The following is a 17,681-nucleotide window of genomic DNA, read 5'->3' as shown; positions in this document are numbered from 1 at the left end:
GTTTTGTCTGTGCTTAATTCTCAAGGCATATCCTCAGCGGGGGAATGAGAAAGTGGCCACTTCTTTGTGGGGTTTCCTTGGGATGCGCAGGCATGGCAATACTAATTTTTCTCAGCTGAAAAAATAAACTATTTGAATAAAATGAAACAAAGAATTAACTAAATATGGCAACTGGAATTCTCAATTAATATGGATTATTCCATCAGCTCTATTTCTTAATGGGAGCCCAACTTGCATATAAAGAGGAGATAACAGGTTGGAGCTGGAAGGTCAATCATGCCACCTCCTTATTGAACACAGCCGTGAACTTCATTAGGTGAGATGAAGTCAGCTATCCGGGCCCACATGGTTAATCCCAGCAATGTCAGGATCAGGGTCTGCCTCATAGAGAAGCGTTCTTTCCACTTACTGTACCTCCTGTAAATTCATCTTAAACCCTGAAGAGAGACTTTCACGTGTCTCTTTCCATTGTAACTTATCAAAGCACTTCACTTCTCATACTCTCCCCCATCTTTAGCATCATTATCATCAAAATATTTGTCAATTACTTATAAAGTGAAAGACAATGCATTAAAAATGGTACATTCATTATCTCATTTAATCCTAATTACAGCCCTGAGGGAGTACGTATTGCTATTATATCACTTAACATTTCACAGATGTTCCAGGTCGCACCTGGGAAGGGGTGGCTCTCAATCTATTTCTGATGTCAGAGGCTGTACCATTATCCACTGCATGATGCTTCTGCCGTGGAACTAATGACGATCTCGTTATTTACTCTTCTTCCTAATATATAATTTCTTCTGTTTTTATAGTTATCAACTTGAGTTCTGCTTTTAGATGGATCATTTAAAGACTTAAATGTAAATTGCATAAGTATTCTTAATCTTGGCCTCTGTCCATTTGGCCTATATTCTTATTTACATTTTTGAATAGTCTGTTACTAATGTATATTGGATGTATTTCATGCTAAAATAATCATCATTTTCTCTGTTTGCATTATTCATGGAGAAAACATTAAGTCACAGGTGAATAAAGCAATATTAAATATTATTCATTAGGGATCCAAAACCAAGAAGCATATGTTTTAGATTTTAGACTATGAGCAATGCCTATCTAAAAAGCTACATTCACAAAAAGTACCAGAATACAGTAGGCATAAGATAGACTTTTTTCCCTTGTATTTATTAGAAATTTTATTTGGACAAAAGTAAATAAAAGTTAATAGGCACATGTATTATTTATCTTAGAATTAAAAAAAAGTTTTTAAAAAATAAACTCTGGTTTTTGGCCTCCATGGGCCATGAGGGATTCATAAGTATATTGTGCACCTATTTATGGTGATCTTACTGGGATCATACACTGAGTTTAACAATTTGTTTGGTTATTAAGAGGTCAAATCATTCAAAAGGCCTGAAACTGCAATTGGGATAGGCCACCACTAGGTGGATTTAGGTCTCAGGTGGGGGTGTGTGTGTGTATGTTTTAATTCTTTTAAATCTGAGATCCCGTTCAGTGACAGTACCTTTTTTTTCTTTTTTTTTCCTTTTTTTTTTACAAAACCTCAGCTCTTTTACAACAGCTGAATGTGAACATGGATACCTAATACGGGGAGCAAGGAAAATTAAATATAAGCTATACTATTTCTTTTTCTCATTTTGTGTATGGATTAATTATTATTGACAACAAATCTAAGGCTGATCCTTTCTCTGGACCGGATTTGCTCAGTTTGAATCCTCTCAGAGACACAGCTTATCTAGGCTGACGAATATCTACTTGGCAAAACAATGAAGAATTAACAGCACCTACCATCACACCACCCACATCCGCCTTTCTCTGGCCACCTGTAGTTTTCCTTACTCCCTCGGCTTTCTACAAAGCATTTCTGGGTGTGAGAGGAGGGCTAGAAGAATCCCAGTAGCACTCTCTTAGCTTTCTGCTTCTGGTTTTCGAGATTTTTATTCCATAAAGCAGAAGGCAGAGAAGAAGGAAAAAGAGCCTACTCTAATTTTTATAATTGCAAAGAATAACTTTCAGTTCACTTTAAAAAGTTTTTAATATACTGAATGACTTTTCTGTAACCAGCCCCAAGCTTGGTATTAATATACAACAATGAACCAGATACAATGCCTATATTCTAGTAGGAGATTCAACAAATGAGAAAATAGATGATAGACGATAGATAGATGGACAGATAGATAGGGTGATTAGAAGGAACTAAACATAGAAATATGATTAGAGAATAATTTAGAGAAACCTAATTTCCCCACCCGCACCATTTTTGACATGTTTAAACCTAGAGAAAAATTGAAAGGGTAGTTCAGTGACTGCCTATATACCCTTCACTTGCATTCACCTATCACCAGTTACCATTTTGCCACTTCTGCTTTACCTTTCCAAGCAAAGATGCTTTTATTTTTCTGCACCATTTGAAAGTAAGTTGGAGATATCATAAAACTTCACCTCTGCATACTTCAGCTTGCATCTTCTAAATATGAGAGCATTCTTCTACATAACCACAATGTTATTATAACACCCACCAGCATCAGTGGTGCCATCTAATACCTGATCCAGATTCAAATGTTCTCAGTGGTCTCCAAATGCCTTTAATAGTTGCTAACCCTCCCATCTCCCACCCCACCCCAATCCAAGATCCAATCAAGAATCATAATTCACATTTACTCATGTCTTATAAAAAAATCCTTTTTAATGTAAAACAGCCTTTCTGTCCTTGTTTTTTGTTTTTCATGACACTTTTTTTCAGTGCAAGCAAGATATCTTCTGGAATAACCTACATTCTGAATTTATTTCTTCCTGGAGTCCTCAATTCAGTAGAGCACTCATATTTCCTGTAAATTAGAAGTTACTTGAGGCTTGATTAGATTCAGGTTAAACAATTGTGACAAGAATACTAGTAAGTGACATGTACTTCACATTGCATTGCATCAGAATATAAACACAGGTTGTTCCACTCTGTGATGCTAAATCTGAGTAACAGATTAAGCTGGTGACCATCAGATCAACAGCGTTAATTTTTCCTTTCTTTTTATAGATCCAAGTGAATATTCTGCTCCCTAAAACTTTTCATCTGTTTGGTTTTAGCACCCATTAATGATTCTTGCCCAATTATTATCATATTGGAGTTGCAAATGGTGATTTTACTTCTACTATTTCTAGCATTAATATCAATAGGCAGTATTCTATTTCTTAAAAAATTCCCTGTTATTGAACTCCCCTTCTCCCTCTTCTACATTCTCTCTCTTTTTTTTCTGGAAATTATTTTCTATCAGTTTATAGAGAGCCATTCCTTACCTTTTTACAGATTTCTACCTTATCTCCAAAATCAGGATAATATTTATTTTGTAGGAAATTAGTACAATGATCTAATAAAACAGAAAGTCTCTATCCCATTTTCTTTCCCAGTGATTTAAAATTCTACATAGATAAATCCTCCAACTCATACCTTCTTAGTGCCGTGATTCTTCACTCCCAATACCCTTTTCTTCCACTACCTCAGCCATCCACTCCCATGGCCATGTTCTGTATCAGAAACTTTCTCACTGTAAAACCTTTATTTCAAGTCTCAGACTCTCCAACAACCACCTCCTGCATTTCCAAGTCATTTGCTCGGGTAGTGCTATTGTTCTAAAATTTTTGAAATTGTTCCAACCTGAAATCCATTGACAACGCCTGCCTCAGAACTTTCTCCTCTTCCAACTGTCCCCACTCTACGTAACATCTCTCCTTGTCCAATCTAGCTCCCATCCTTTAATCACTTCCTTGAATATACTTTCAACCCCTTTGTACTTCTCTCCTAATGTCTTGTGGGGCAAAACTCAAACCATTTCTTTACTTCACACATGCACCTGAGCAGCTATATGTTATTTGGGAAAATCACAAAACAGCTGAATGCTTTCTCTTGAATGAATGTCAAAGCTCATATTCGGGGCTTCCCTGGTGGCGCAGTGGTTGAGAATCTGCCTGCCAATGCAGGGGACACGGGTTCGAGCCCTGGTCTGGGAAGATCCCACATGCCACGGAGCAACTAAGCCTGTGCACCACAACTACTGAGCCTGTGCTCTAGAGCCCGTGAGTCACAACTACTGAGCCTGCGTGCTGCAACTCCTGAAGCCCATGTGCCTAGAGCCCATGCTCCGCAACAAGAGAAGCCACTGCAATGAGAAACCCACGCACTGCAACGAAGAGTAGCCCCCGCTCACCGCAACTAGAGAAAGCCCACGCGCAGCAACGAAGACCCAACACAGCCAAAAATAAATAAATAAATTTATTTTTTAAAAAAAAAGCTCATATTCGGTACTCAAAATGTCAAGCAATCCTCAATTTCTTTAGCAGATTAGCTTTTCTACTTCTTAAGTTAATAATTTTATACCTCCTCCTTTTCCTCAAACTTCCCACCATCCCTCATCTACTCACACTTGCGCTTGAAGGCCTTGCCTTATAATTCACTGAGAAAACGGAAGCAACCAGATATGAGGCCCCTCACATTTCCCCACCAAATCTACACCTCTCACTATAACTACATCCATCTCCTCCTATCTCTACTGTTAAAGTGGAGAAGGTGTCCTCCAGCTGTCCTTAGGATTTCACTTTTTCTATTACCCCTTCTCTCTTCTGCTTCATCAAACTCTTTCCCTACTGATTCATCTTCATACTGATCTTTCCCTACTGATTTCATCAGCACAAAGACATACCAACTGCATCTCCCACTTTAAGAACAACACTCCCTTGACCCTACATTTCTAACCACCACATCATTTCTCTGAACTCCACTGTTGTGGCTGAAAATATGTCCACAAATTTGACATTCCTCCCCAAAAGGGGAGCCTATGCACTGCTCCTTAAGAGTAGGTTGGATTTAGTGGCCGACTTCTAATAAACAGAATAAGGCAGAAGTGACAACATGTGACTCGGTCATAAAAGTCAGAGGCTTCCTCCTTGCTCCCTCACTCAGGTCACTCACTCACTGGGGAAAGCCAGCTGCCTTACTTGAGGACATTTCTCAGGCAGCCCTGTGGCAAGGTCCGCGTGGCAAGGAAGGCAAGGTCCGCGTGGCAAGGAACTAAATCCTCCTGCCAACAGCCATGCAAGTGAGTCATGTTGGAAATGCCTTCAGATGATTGCAGCCTCATGAGTGACCATCAGCCAGAAGCACTTCACTAAGCTGCTTCCAATTTCTGACCTACAACAATGCTGAGATAATGTATTTTAAGCTACCTTGTTTGGGGATAGTTTAGTGCATCATAACACATAATTAATACACCCATGATAAGTAAATTATTCGAGATACACACTGTCTCCTCTTACTCATCACCCATTCACTTCTCAACCAACTACAGTCTGGCTTCTGTTCTTGCCACACAGAAACTGCTCTCATCAAGATCATCAGAGATCTTCGTGTTGCCAAATCCAGTTACATCTCTCTCCGCTCTCATCTCACTTGACTTCTAAGCAGCATTTGGCATGCTCTCCTCTTCCTTCTTTCTTGAAACACGCTTCTGCCTTGGCTTTTGCAATACTATTCTCCTCTTTCTTCCCTCATTATCCCTTTTTTTGTCTCCTTTGCTGGTTCCTGTACCTCATCCAAATAGAAATGTAATGGTTCTTGAGGGCCAAAATTGGGTGCTCTTTCCTCTTTCCTCTCTCCCATTCATTCCAATGGGTTTACATACCGCCTGTATATCAAGTAATTTGGATTACTCCAAAATGAACATTGTCAGCTCGAACCTTGCAGTCATCCTTAATTTCATCTTTGTCCTTAACCATCAGAAACTCTACCTGATTCTACCTCCAAGTGATATCTCAGATCTGGTCTCCTATATCCACTGCCATCTCTGTGGTTGAGCCTTCTATTACCTTTATCCGAAAGAGTTTTCCAGGTGGGCTTCTCTCTACCAGTACTTCCCCTCTCCAATCTATTTCCTACTCGGTAGCAAAGTACTCAGATCACATCATGTCCTGCCAAGACATTTCTGTGTTACCAATGTCTCCATCAAGGCCTGCAAGGTGCTGTGTGATGTGATCTGGGCTCCGTCCCTCGCCAGCTTCATCTGGCGCCACTCCCCTCCCTGCAAGGACTTGAGCCACACTGTTGTTGCAGGTCCTGGCAAACACCAAGATCTTTCCCTCAACTGAAATTCCCCTCCTCCCACTCTCTGCAGATTTAGTTTCTTCTCTTACTTCAGGCTTCAGGGTTTTGGTTTTTCTTTTAATTTCTTTTTTATTTTTATTTTTTTAATAAACTTGTCTATATATTTTATTTATTTTTGGCTGCGTTGGGTCTTTGTTGCAGAGCATGGGCTTTCTCTAGCTGCGGCGAGCGGGGGCTACTCTTTGTTGCGGAGCACGGGCTCTAGGGCGTGTGGGCTTCACTAGTTGTGGTACACGGGCTCAGTAGTTGTGGCACGTGGGCTCAGTAGTTGTGGCTCACGGGCTCTAGAGCGCAGGTTAGTTGTGGCGCACAGGCTTAGTTGCTCTGTGGCATGTGGGATCTTCCCAGACCAGGGCTCAAACCCGTGTCCCCTGCATTGGCAGGAGGATTCTTAACCACTGTGCCACCAGGGAAGTCCCAGGTCTCAGCTTTAATGTCACCTCTTGAGAGAGGCTTTTCCAGTTCTGAGGACAGCAAAGGGCTCCACCAGGAGCGTGTCTTTGATTCCCAAACTAACGGGTCCAGAGCCATATCCCCTCTATGTGGCCCTTACACCCCAAGAGAAAATATTCCTCTGCCATAATCATCCCAGGGCCAGGTGCCAGGGGACTAGTGACCACTTCTATAGCCCAAAACTTGCCAAAATTATTCAAACTAGCCAATCTAAATAGTTCACCCTGCCCTGCCTTGGCTTTACTGCAGAAACCCCAATAAAGGCAGCAGCCTAAACCCTCCCCTCCTGTCCTCTGCCTCCTGATCACCCAGGTGTCTTTCCCATGTGGCCCCGCACCATGTGCTGTGCCTCCTGTCTCTAGATCTTGTGAGTATAATAAACTATTTTTTCCTGAGCCTGTCTCCTCTTATAGCTACTCATGACTGATTATTTCATAAAAGAATACAAAACAATTTACTTTTTAACTTTGTCTCTTTTTTTTGCTTCCCCTTCCCTCCTGCTTCTTTCCTTCTTTTCTTTCCTTACTCCCTCCCTTCCTTCCTTTCTTGAAATATATTTCCCCTCTAGAGTGTAAGCTCCTTGAACGCAAGGGCATCTTGTTCACACGATGTCTTCAGTGTGGAGCAAGTAGTTGTAAGTGCTCACCAAATAGTGCTAAGTGTGAATGACAAGCAATGTTCCTTCCCTTCCTTCCCAATCTCCCATGGACTCACTCACATGCCATTCTAGAGAACAATTTAAACTCATTGGGCATGAACATATCTGGAGAGTCATCACCACACAGTGATCCGTGGGGTCTGTCATTTTTGAAACAAACGTGCAGTGTGTTGAGTAAATGAAGAAATGTGAAGCAATAGCAGCCACAGAACCTCCACATGGTGTGTGCGTGTGTGTGTGTGTGTGCGTGCGTGTGCGTATTTACGCATTTTCTTCTGAAATATGCGTCATTGTTTTCATAGGAGTTTCTTTTCACTTTTCAAAGGTCAAAATGATATAAAATGGTATGTTGAAAAGTCTCCTTGCCATCCCCTCTGCCCCATTTATGGGAAACCAATTTATTAGTTTCTTGTGTATCTTTCAAATATTTTTATATAAATACAGGCAGATACAAATACATATTCTTATTTTTCCCCTTTACTTCACAAAAGGTAGCAGACTATACACTGTTCTGCACATTTCTTTTTTTCAAATGTTCTAAAATCCACATTCTCTTTTTTTTGAAACAGCTTTATTGAGATATAACCACATTCTCTTTTGTGATTTGTTGCTCTCTCCCTCTATCACTCCTGGTCAAGATTCACTAATATGAATGATCTTTTAAAATTAAAAATTGTATGATATGGGGGCTTCCCTGGTGGCGCAGTGGTTGAGAATCTGCCTGCCAATGCAGGGGACACGGGTTCGAGCCCTGGTCTGGGAAGATCCCACATGCCACGGAGCAACTGGGCCCGTGAGCCACAATTACTGAGCCTGCGCGTCTGGAGCCTGTGCTCCACAACAAGAGAGGCCGTGATGGTGAGAGGCCCGCGCACTGCGATGAAGAGTGATCCCCACTTGCCACAACTAGAGAAAGCCCTCGCACAGAAACGAAGACCCAATACAGTCATAAAAAATAAATAAAAGAACGTGAATTTCTAAAAAAAAAAAAAAAAGAAAAGAAAGAAAAAAAATAATTAAATTAAAAAAAAATTGTATGATAATAAACACGATGAAAATACATGGTTTAAAATGTTCAGACATCATAGGCCATACAAAACAAAAGCAAAGTCTCCTTCCATGGTCACTGACCTCCCCAGTCTCCATGACCGCAATCTCATGTATTGACTCTTCAGTTTGTGTCATATACTGTTTCTATGTATATCATACACATGCGAAACATAGAATTCCTCTAATTTTTCCACCATAGGATGATACGTATGTACATTCTGCATCCCCCTGAATGGCACTTGCATTATCCATGGTGTTGGATTAACTAGATCTATGTACTGCAATTACTGTTCAGACATACATGCTTCCATTCGGTCCTATTAGCTCTTTGAGGAGCCCCACTCTATACATAAGAAAGGCCCAGAGGGAATAGGTGATTTCTAAAGACTAAAGAGTCATTTCCACACAGAACTGGGACTTGACCTCAGGACTCTTGAATTCATTTGTCCTGCTCTTTCAATGACAGTAAGTCCCTTTTTATGACACTGATGTACTCAGTGGTCTCTGCACCAAGCCAATTTGGCCTCTTGACAGGGTTTGAGTGACCATTACACTCAAAGATTAGCCTTCAAAGATTAGATATGGATGAGGGGCTATGGGTCCCTTTCCCCACAATCTCACTGTCAGGCAGTATGTTTCAATAAACACAAAGCTCAAAATCAAATCTGTCACACACAAATGTTTATTACCAAGGAGGCATGAAAATCATCCTGTGATCCGTTGTTCTGTAAAGTTAGTGAAGTCCCAGCTCTGTCCTGTGTATTTCAACAAGCACATGAGAAAAAGTTTCAGTCTGAGACAAAGTTCTGAAGGGAGGATTCAGCTCACTTCAGATCACAAAGCAGAATCTTCCTTGGTCAATAGTGTGGACACAGCATACAACAGTGTTCTAGAGCTGGTGCTATGGTCTGAACATTTTGTCCACCCCAGATTCATATGTTGAAATCCTAACCTCCAAGGTGATGGTATTAGGAGGTGGGACCTTCGGGAGGTGATTAGCTTATGAGGGTGGAGTGCTCATGAGTGGCACTAATGACCTTTTAAGAGACCCTACAGAGCTCCCTTGTTTCTTCCACTATGTTAAGATACAGCAAAAAGACAGCAGTCTAGGAAGCAGTTTCTCACTTGACACTGAATCTGCCGGCAACTTGATCTTGGACTGCCCAGCCTCCAGAATGTGAGAAATAAATGTTTGTTGTTTCTAAACCACTCAGTTTATAGGTTTTTTGTTATAGCAGCCTGAATGGACTAAGACAGCCAAGAACCCACTCCACTGGTTTGAGAATGCTGGCTTCTCTGTTCTCGTTCTTACTCTAGGCAGAGCTGGAGCTGCTTAGATTGAGGCAATGTCTTGCTAATCCACATATTTTGGACAAAACTAGCTTTACCTTGAATAATTATCTCTAATATCTCGAGCTAATGAGTGAACTCTCCAGGTGCAGATTTTGATGGTGACACGTGATATGGTCCAAAGTTTGGACTTCTTTAATGCTAACTAACCAGGCTAGGGGTTTGAATCACTGATTACGGTATTCAGATGATAACTATCCACCTCTAAAGTTTGAAGTCAATACACACACACACACACACACACACACACACACACACACTCCTCTGCCTAACGTGAAGAAATTTAAAACAAATTATAGATGACATAGCACCTGCAATCAATTGCCCAAGAATATATCTCTTTTCTTACCCTCTTCTTCATGTTATGCTGGGAGGAAGCAAACACAGCGAAATAGGAATAAGTACTCTAGGGTCAGTAGATCTCAATCCAAATGGAATTTCTGACACTTCTTAGTTATGTAACCTTATGTAAGTTATCATGTAACCTCTCTAAGCCTCACTTTCCTTATCTGTAAAATGAGGATAATAAGAAGTGGGGCTTCCCTGGTGGCGCAGTGGTTGAGAATCTGCCTGCCAATGCAGGGGACACGGGTTCAAGCCCTGGTCTGGGAGGATCCCACATGCCGCGGAGCAACTGAGTCCGTGAGCCACAATTACTGAGCCTGCGCGTCTGGAGCCTGTGCTCCACAACAAGAGAGGCCGTGACAGTGAGAGGCCCGCGCACCGCGATGAAGAGTGGTCCCTGCTTGCCGCAACTAGAGAAAGCCCTCGCACAGAAACGGAGACCCAACACAGCCAAAAATAAATGAACTAATTAATTTTTTTAAAAAATGAGGATAATAAGAAGTAATATGATAAAGCATGCAAAATGCTTAGTACATAGGAACAATTATTACTATTTCATCATCCTTTCTTTTTATTCTCCCAATATTTACTTCTCCCAAGTCCATACCTTGCATCCACCCATCTAATCAATTTTTAGAGACTAACTATTAAGTGCAAAGTTCTGTGGCTGGCACTGGAAGACCCAGTGATCAATGGGATGGGGGTCTCTCCCTACAATTAACCTACACTCTCAGGTGGAGGAGGTTCAGATTTAAATGGTGGTTAATGCTTATTGGCTTCTTACAATGTACCAAGCACAGTGGTGAGCACTTTGCTCTCATCATAACATTTTATTTTAAGCCACGTATGAGGCAGACATTCTTTTACAAAACAGGAATCTGCTGGGTAGGAAAGTTGAGCACCTTATCCAAGCTGGATATAACCCAGGTAGCCTGAGCCTTAAACTCTGGACGCACGCCTGCACTATGCCTCCTGGCCCCTCAGCTTTGGGAGCACTCTTCTCTTCTTCATATCTCTCCTCCTATGTCCTCATGAAAACAGCATTCAATTCCTCCTCTGCTTGAACTCTTTTAAAATTAATCTTAGAAATAATTATCTTATCAGTACAATTCCAGATGTTACAGTGTTCCTCTAGTAGCCCTTCTTCCACAGCTTTAATAAAAGCAGCACAGTTAAGGAAGGGCACAGGGTCTGGAGCCGGACTGCCTGACTCTGCCACTCTCCAGCTGTGTGACCTAGGGCAAGTTACACAGCTACCCTGTGCCTTGGTTTTCTCACCTATAAAATTGGGATATTACCTACCTCAGAGAAGTACCGAGAATCAAAAGTAGGCAAAGTTCTAAGCACAATCCAAGGTACATAGTAGGTGCTGCATAAGTGGAAGGCTTTATTATCCTACAGTAATTATGTATTCAGACTATATTCATGTATCCCACAGGTCAGAAACCTCCTTTTCTTTCCTTAATATCTCCAGTTCTGTATTCTCTCAAACATATTTACTCACTTAAACTCAACAGAACTAGTACTATTTCTTTCTGTTGGTAAATAAAAACAGATCATGCTTGAAGATGCTACTTTGCTCTGCCCAAACTCAAGTCTTCCTCACCTTCCGCCCCTCTCCCTCCAACCTGGCCGTCATCATGAGCAGGGGAAGTGCATTCTTTGCCTGGCAGGATCTGAAGACCCAAAAGAAAGAAGGATCTAGGAGTCTTTTGAAAGTCTAACCTGCCAAACAAACTATGTTTCCCTTCCCCCCATTCTGCTCATCTTCTTGCTACCTATTCTATTTATTTCTTTTCCTTCACTTCCTCCCGACTTCTCTTTATCCCAAACGTTGGGGGACGGATGCTGATATTAACAAATCCACCCAGTCAACAAACTGAACTGGGTACCCACCACGTTCAGCATTCAGAGGCAGGCCATGAAGCCAGGAGATAAGGTCCTGTGCTCCAAATCTTGGAGAAGAGTGACGTAAAGCTCTTCGCTTCAATTATCTTCCGTTTATCACTGCTCCCTGGGTCAAGGGATCAATTCGCCGTCTCATATAACTCCTTGCCTTCCACAAACGCAAAGTTTCGGGCTCTGAACTCTAGCTCCCCGCGCTCCCCCGCCCCTCCAGTTTCCACTTCAGGCCACACGAGGAGATGAGGTAGAATTCCGCAGCTTTGGGCAGCAAACCGCCTCCCCTATCGTCCCAGCAACCGGTGGGATCTTGCCAAAGCTGCCAAGAGAACACCAGACCTTAACCAGGGCTACGGCTCCCGTCTCTGTACTTTGAGCCTTGATGAATAAAAGAATCTCGCGAGTAAAGGTTTCCTTGAACCTCGAGCATAAAGGTAGCTTTGATTCACGCGGATAAAGGTGGCCTTGAACTAGGAGCTGCGCGGCGGGACGGGGCGGGGCGGGGCGGGACAACGTGACCTTGGCCCAGCGCCCGGGCAGCGCACCAGCCCGGGAGGAAGCGACGGGCGGGGCGGGCAACACCAGGGGCGGGGCGGGGCGGGGTGGGGCGGGGTGGGGCGGGGCGGGCAACACCAGGGGCGGGGCAGGCGCCAGCCCGCAGCGCCTCCCCAGCGCCTGCGCTCGCGCGTCTCGCCCCAAGACCATGGGGAAGCTGGTGGCGCTTACCTTGCTGGGCGCCGGCCTGGCCCTAATCGGGGAGAGGTTAATGACGCTCAGGTGAGTTGGCATCTTGATGGGAGCGTCCTCGGCTCTTATTCTCTTCTTCCAAGTTAGGTTAAGGGCTGCCTGGTGCCGCCTTCCTATAGCGGGTAAGAATGAGCAGTTTGGGACCCCATTCCTCAATCCCACCTAGCAAACTGTCCCTTGAGAAGCGCACATAGGGAAAGTGAGCTGACTTCTTGCCTTTCCTAAGATGGTGGGGCAGAAATGCTCCCCCCCCGGCCCGCCCCTTTCCCAGGTCGCCCTTAGCATTCGGCTCCTGAACAAACTAACTCTTTTGGAAGCGCTGAACTTGGGGTAGGGAGCCTGTTGGATTTTGGGAAAGCAGTAGGGGACAGGGATCAAAAGGCAAAACTATAGGGGGTTAAGGGAACCAAAGTGCAGATTTATAATAGACAATACTTTAGCACATTAAGTAATATTATTTTGTGCATTTAAATTAATAATATTTATTTACTATTAAATAAATAATATAGGCACATTACCCAGATAATGTCCACATTATATAAATAAATAAAAGGAGATGTCTACTGCTGTGTGATATCATCCATAAATGATAAGAGAGTTAATGAATATGAAGGTGATTAAAGACCGTGTTTAGACATTGATTTTGGATGTTGTGCATTGACCTCCAGTGTTTTTATCTTCTACAGAGAAAGAATTAATGCATATCGAGAAGTGGAGCCAGTAGAACCCCAGAACTGCCACCTTATTGAGGGACTTGGTATGTATGTGACAGTACAATTTCTTGGTACCATCCACCTGACAGAGGCTGCCAGCTAATTTAATTTGCTGCTACTCCTTAAACCCTCCTACTGAGGCTTCAGCCTCATCAGCTTTACCCAAGCTACCTCATCCCACATCTCCAAGAGGTCTCCTAAATGGCAAAATCTGTGGCTTTTTCTCAGTCCTCTTTCTTACTGACATCTCTCAATCATTTGAAAAATGTTATTGACTACTCTTTGGTTGGTCCCTCGCTGAACTCTGCTCCTGTCCCTTCTGTGACATTTCACTCCCTTCTCTGTCTTCTTCTGTTGCCTATCTTACTTCTTTTTTTTCTTCTCCCCTCTCCTTGATGATATTCCTAACTTCAGGTGTCACTTCCTTCAAAATTTATCTGCAAGTACTAACAGGAATATGACTTAGCCCTTATTCTCAAGAACCTCACAACCGACTGAATTTTTTTTTTTAAATTAATTAATTTATTTTTGGCTGTGTTGGGTCTTCATTTCTGTGCGAGGGCTTTCTCTAGTTGTGGCGAGCGGGGGCCACTCTTCATCGCGGTGCGCGGGCCTCTCACTATCGTGGCCTCTCTTGTTGCAGAGCACAGGCTCCAGACACGCAGGCTCAGTAGTTGTGGCTCACGGGCCTAGTTGCTCCGCGGCATGTGGGATCTTCCCAGACCAGGGCTCAAACCCGTGTCCCCTGCATTGGCAGGCAGATTCTCAACCACTGCGCCACCAGGGAAGCCCTTTTTTTTTTAATTAATTGAAAATCCATAGCTGGATCCCTAATCACTCAAACTGCAGGCCTTCTTTTCCCGTCTGAAATCTACTTTACCTTGCTGTCATTTCCTCCCTCATACCCCCCACCTATAACCAGCTCTTCTTCTAGACTTCTAAGCGTGGTACCCGCATCGTCAAAGAGACTCAGTTCAAAATTTAGGAACCATCTGTTGTCCCCTCATCCCTCACTGTTTCACGTGAGATATGTTGGCCTCTCCTGGGCTGCCACACAGAGCTGATCTCATTTACTCCTTACTGCCTCAACTGCTTATTCTGGCTCCAAGTCTTTCACTCTCCCTGACAATACTACTAGAAAAACAAAATTCTAGCTAGATTCTGTTCACTGTTCTGGGAATGTGTTCTTTCATTTTCTCACCTTTGCCCATGAAATTACCCCCAATGATTTCTTCATCTCTGCTGGCTGAAATCAGCTGGAAACTCCTCTCCTACCTCTGAACTCTCACAGCACTCTGAAACTCTGATTCACTTGTGACACCTACTACATGCTTTATTTTAGAGCCAGCAGTGTTCTTTCTTTCTCTCACAATCAGACTGTAAACCTCCTAGGGTCAGGGACTGTGATTTATTTCAGTATGTGACAGGATGAAAGCATAGTTTGTTGTGACATAAGATATATATATATATATTTTATATATATTTATATTATATAGCTCTCCAAGATATGTTACTAATATATATGTATATATATTTTTTCAGATATACATATATATCAGAAAAAATAAGAGCCCTTTTGATTTTAGTTTTCTGTCTTTTTTCCCTCTCAACTTCTAAAAAAAGAAGAGAAGTAGCCTGGTCCTTGCGCTCTCTAGTCTTAGATGAGGTCTGTGCTGCCAGCTAGAAAGCAGAATGAACTGACGACAAACTACTTCCTGAGTTTGGTTTTTAAAAACCTGAGCTCCTTCAAGGGATTCTGATGGAGATGGGAGAAGAATATGTGGGTTTTTTGAATAACAGGGACCTTTGCCCCATTCTGGGGGAAGATCAAGACCTAGGAAGGAATGGTTAGAAAGTATCCTTAGGGAGGCTGGATCCTTTATACCGTGCGTCACAGCCCGAGCAAAGGTTGTATGCGCACACATGCAGGACGTGGAAGTGGCAAAATTGTCTAAGTTAAAGGGACCACATGGGCTTGGCAGTGAGTAATTCAGTGGTGACTAGCATAGAATAAAGACCAGATGGACTTTCCCAAATATTCAGCTTCGTTTTAAAATTCACCACCTATGGTATTTGCACAACTCTGGCAGAGAGACTCAGGTTGAATTTCTCTCCAGTTTAGTGGAACGTGGGCTCAGGGTCAGATTTAATTTGATTTAAAAAATAAGGAAATATAACATTTAATCATTTGTTCACTGTCTTGTGGAGTAATATTCACATTGACTACACATATATCTCTCAAAAGATAAGAGCCTGCCAAGTAATTTAGAGGGGTAATTAGACTAGATCATTTCTAATATCTAGTCCAACTCTCAGATTGTATGATTCAAACAGACTTGAGAAGTTAAAACTAGAGCAGAAGAAAAAAATGCCATGTCACTTCTCATGTCTGTTGGCATGTGTACATTTTATATTTGCAGAACTAAACAAGTGAGAATGATCATGGGTCATTTGTCAGTAGGACAATATTGCTATATATCTAAAAATAATAATACTGCCTTATCAAAGGCCTAGTGTCTATGAGCTTTCTGCTGAGTCCTTTGGAAACGTTTACATCATCCTCACAACCACCCTATAAGGTGGGTGCTGCCATCTGTCCTTGTAGATTAGGAAACTGACACCCAGAAGAATGAAGTTACTTGCCCAGTGGTCCAGAACTAGAGGGTGACAGGCCTAGATTATGAGCCAGGGCAGTTTTCTTCCATGCCTTTGTACTCTCTGTTGTGTAACACTGCCTTTCTTATCTACTGACAGCACATTTTTATTATGAAGCTTCAGGGAAGTATGATAGCAGCAGAAAACAGAAAATCTGAGATGCAAAAAGGTGAAATATTAATAAATAGAGCTGACCAAGACAAAGCAGGCTAGATATTGAAATAAAGCTCACTAATAAGATAATACTCGAAAGACCCAACTATTCCAGAGTGAAAAGCTTTATGAAACAATGGAAAACACTAAAGGATTGAAGGCAGGGTGTGGTAGGTAGGCAGTAATAGAGCTGGGGAAAAATTCTGATTTGTGTTTTCTTCAAGACCTAGAGTTTTGTGGTTAATTTTATTGGCGAACAAACACTTCCTCTTTTTGTTTTCCTTCCCCAGTATTCTTTCTGGGAAGAAAGGTTGAATGGTGAAATAATTCTAACCTCCAAAAACCATACCTCAAAGATCTTTTTGTGTTAAGTTCATCCTTTTTCCAAGGCTTTGAGGCTCAAGGATTGTCTTAACTAGGAAGTTGTTTGGTTAATCAAAGCTGCACTTGAAATATGAATAGCTCTATCAGCTTGCCCTTGGCAGGATTATCAAGTAGACAGACAGCCATTGTATGTGGTGTCTTCCTATCTTCCCCTCCATCCCTTTTCCCTCCTATAGCTTCCCGCTTCTCCAAGATATGTTTCTACTACACGGTAGGTTCCATTTGTTTTCTTAGCTGGCTGTCAGAACCTTCTCTCCAAGATGTGAAATGAGGATAATATTAATTGATAGTAATTTGGTGTGACATTCTTTCAGGATGTCTGTAGAGAACTATTGGAGGCCAAAGAAATGAAGTTATGCCAACTAATAGGGTTGACAGATTAAAAGGCAGTAGATACCTATTTGTAAGCCTTGTTTTAGACTTGGCAGTGGGGTTTTAAGGTTAGTTGTGCACAGGTTAATGAGTGTGTGGAGGGGACTCAGGGGTGGGTTCCTGTGGATTCTTACTCCCACAGGTGCCACTGTTTCTGAGATGCACTGGGCCATCATGCAGGTGCAGCGTAGGTGGGGGAGGAGGGCAAAGGAGGGTCAGGAATAAAGTACAGTCAGCTACTAATTCTTTTCCACATCTGAGTGCAAAGCACTAGCTTCCCTATCCTCTGGGTAGAGCAAGTAAAGACAAGCATAGTCCTTTGGAAAATGCCCACTCCTCTTGCAGGTGAATTACTGAAGTAGGTTAATGCTATCATGGGAGATATGCGACATGGTGTTTGGAAGATAAAAAGACCAAACCAGAGAGTATACAACTCAGGACATCTTCTACTCAGAAATTAACACACACATCAATAATTTAACCTCAAGACAAGACAAAGTTCAAGAAACTAAAGCAGTTTATCTTTTTTAGTCAGCCCACCAGCTTTTACTGAAAGCTTTTATAGTGAAAAAGGCAGGTATTATATTGGGTGCAAGTATACTGTACTGAATAAAACCTGGTCCTTGTTTCCAGGAAGCTTACTTTCTACTAGGACATTAACAAATGCAGGAGCTTGCAGCCCAAGTGTGGAAAATGTCATGGTGGATGCAGTCACAGGTGACCGTATCAG

At 42.3% G+C, this 17,681-nt stretch overlaps 1 protein-coding gene across 1 annotated transcript in view; it reads left to right on the top strand.

Moving 5' to 3' along the window:
- The first annotated feature begins 12,581 nt into the window (after positions 1 to 12,581).
- The window catches only part of PON3 (paraoxonase 3), a 32,190-nt gene continuing 27,090 nt past the window's right edge, over positions 12,582 to 17,681 (top strand). The window contains exons 1-2 of the mRNA XM_036864292.1: positions 12,582 to 12,704; positions 13,361 to 13,431. Coding sequence (XP_036720187.1) covers positions 12,631 to 12,704; positions 13,361 to 13,431 — 145 coding nt within the window. The 5' untranslated portion in view covers positions 12,582 to 12,630. The remainder of the gene's footprint in view (positions 12,705 to 13,360; positions 13,432 to 17,681) is intronic.

Source organism: Balaenoptera musculus, chromosome 9 (assembly GCF_009873245.2).
Source record: "Balaenoptera musculus isolate JJ_BM4_2016_0621 chromosome 9, mBalMus1.pri.v3, whole genome shotgun sequence".
Taxonomy (NCBI): domain Eukaryota; kingdom Metazoa; phylum Chordata; class Mammalia; order Artiodactyla; family Balaenopteridae; genus Balaenoptera; species Balaenoptera musculus.
The sequence above is the reverse complement of the archived record's forward strand: the minus strand, read 5'-3'. Positions and strand labels throughout refer to the sequence as shown.